The following is a 1,861-nucleotide window of genomic DNA, read 5'->3' on the forward strand; positions in this document are numbered from 1 at the left end:
CGGCTGTGTTGTCCCTGAGGTGCACTGTGATGGCTCGTCACAGGGTGTCCCTAGTCCTTTCTGGGGTCGGGGGACCCATCCCACTCTGATTCCCACCCTGGCAGCCCCTTGGCCCGAGTCCTCTCTGTCACGCATGGCCCCTGCCCTTGGTTTTGGGCCCCAAGGTCAGGAAGTCGTTTGGGGGTGGCTTTGGGGGCTGCTCCACGGGGTTCCTTGACCTCCTCAGATGGACAGGAGGGCCACATCCTCTGTAACCTGTGTGGAGTGGTCCCAGGTGTGGTCTGCTTCTTCCCCTCCTACGAGTACCAGCGCCAGGTCCACGCCCACTGGGACAAGAGCAGCCTGCTGGCCCGCCTGGCCATCAGGAAAAAAGTGAGTGGCCCGTCGGTGGGGTCTCCTCGGAGCTCCTCCCCCACCATGATGGCCTGAGCCCTGCCCAGAGGAACCCCCAGAGGCCAAGGCCCTGAGGTTCCTGAGTCCCCACTGCAGAGCGCAAGGGCGGGGGCAGGGTGAGTGTCGGTGCTCTGGAACCTGCTCTGGGATACCCTGCCTCCCTCCAGATCTTCCAGGAGCCCCGGAGAGACATCCAGGTGGAGCAGGTGCTGGCGTAGTACTCCAGGGGCATCAGGGTGAGGGGTACCTCCGGGGCGTGGGCTCAGGGACCTGGTGGGCTTGGCGGCTGCCGGAGCTGGGGCGTCAGTGCTGGCCCTCAGCGGGGCTGGATGTCTCCTGCAGAGCTGTGGCCAGGCGGGAGCCGCGGTGACAGGGGCCCTGCTCCTCTCGGTGGTTGGCGGCAAGGTGAGCGAAGGGATCAACTTTTCTGACGACCTAGGCTGGTAGGTAGGGGACCCTCATCTGGGCTGTGCTGCCCACCACCCCGTGCCCCGGGCAGCAGGGCCCCACCTGCCACCTGGTGCAGCCAGGTCTACTCCCAGGCCAACTGGTGTGGGCCGGCCAGCTGGGGAGGGGTCAGCAGCCCTGGTGTTGGCTCTTTGAGAGGCCGTGGGAAAGGAGGCAGGCCGTGACTGGACCAGACAGACCCCAGTGACTGGCCTAGGCTGGATCACCTGGCTGGAAAGCACCTTCTCAGTGGCAGGTGCAGGGGGAGGGCCAAGAGAGGAAGGGGTGGGAAGAGCAGGTGGCGATGGGCGACGTTGGGAGGACTCGTGTCCCGCCCAGGCATGTGGTGATGGTGGGCATGCCCTCCCCCAGTGTGCGGTCTCCGGAGCTGCAGGAGAGGATGGCCTACGTGGACCAGACCCTGGGGAGTGCCCCGGATGGGAGTGACTTCCCCATGGAGCTGGCAGAGGTCTGGATGCGGCTCCTGCTCCCTCTCCATGTCACACCTGGTACGTCAGCACTGTCCTGTTTCCTGCCTCCTGGCGCTCGTACGGCTCCCCCGGCCCGCCCCCCCCCTCATCTGCTCCCCCCGCCTCGGTCCCAGCCCCCTCTCCTGCAGCCTGCCCCCTCACCTTCGGGTACCGCCCTGAAGCCACCTGGTCTTACTCTTAAGCCTAGACTAGATCTGTCCCAGGGAGTGTGGGATCATGGTGTCCTCCCCTCCCCAGCCCAGAACCCCCGGCCCGGTGCCCCCGGGAAGGCCCTGGTGGAGAACCTGTGTATGAAGGCCGTCAACCCCCGTCAACCAGTCCATAGGTGAGCCAGGTGCCCGCCTGTCAGGACGGAGGGCAGGGGCGGGAGGCTGTGGAGCTGTTCTAAGTCAGGGCAGGTTTAACCGGAGCCTGACCTGCTTCCATCCAGGCAGGGCCGTGGGGCACCAGGGGGATTTCGCCAGCACAGTGCTCCTGGACCAGCGCTACGCCCGCCCGGCTGTCCTGGCAAAGCTGCCCGGCTGGATCTG

The 1,861-nt window shown here is 66.3% G+C and overlaps 1 protein-coding gene across 1 annotated transcript; it reads left to right on the plus strand.

The window, feature by feature from the left end:
* The first annotated feature begins 1,109 nt into the window (after positions 1 to 1,109).
* LOC114005064 (putative ATP-dependent RNA helicase DDX11-like protein 8) lies at positions 1,110 to 1,660 on the plus strand. Its single transcript, XM_027766227.1, has 2 exons — positions 1,110 to 1,349; positions 1,569 to 1,660. Exons 1-2 carry the CDS (start codon positions 1,145 to 1,147, stop codon positions 1,658 to 1,660), a joined length of 297 nt encoding a protein of 98 aa, XP_027622028.1. The 5' UTR covers positions 1,110 to 1,144.
* The last annotated feature ends 201 nt before the right edge of the window (positions 1,661 to 1,861 follow it).

The sequence above is a fragment of the Tupaia chinensis genome, unplaced genomic scaffold (assembly GCF_000334495.1).
Source record: "Tupaia chinensis unplaced genomic scaffold, TupChi_1.0 Scaffold141530_1, whole genome shotgun sequence".
Taxonomy (NCBI): domain Eukaryota; kingdom Metazoa; phylum Chordata; class Mammalia; order Scandentia; family Tupaiidae; genus Tupaia; species Tupaia belangeri.

Coding starts and splice junctions, on each gene's coding strand:
- LOC114005064 (XM_027766227.1), top strand. CDS start 1,145: ATGGGCGACGTTGGGAGGACTCGTGTCCCGCCCAGGCATGTGGTGATG. Junction 1,350..1,568: donor CCCTCTCCATGTCACACCTG/GTACGTCAGCAC, acceptor TCCCCTCCCCAG/CCCAGAACCCCCGGCCCGGT.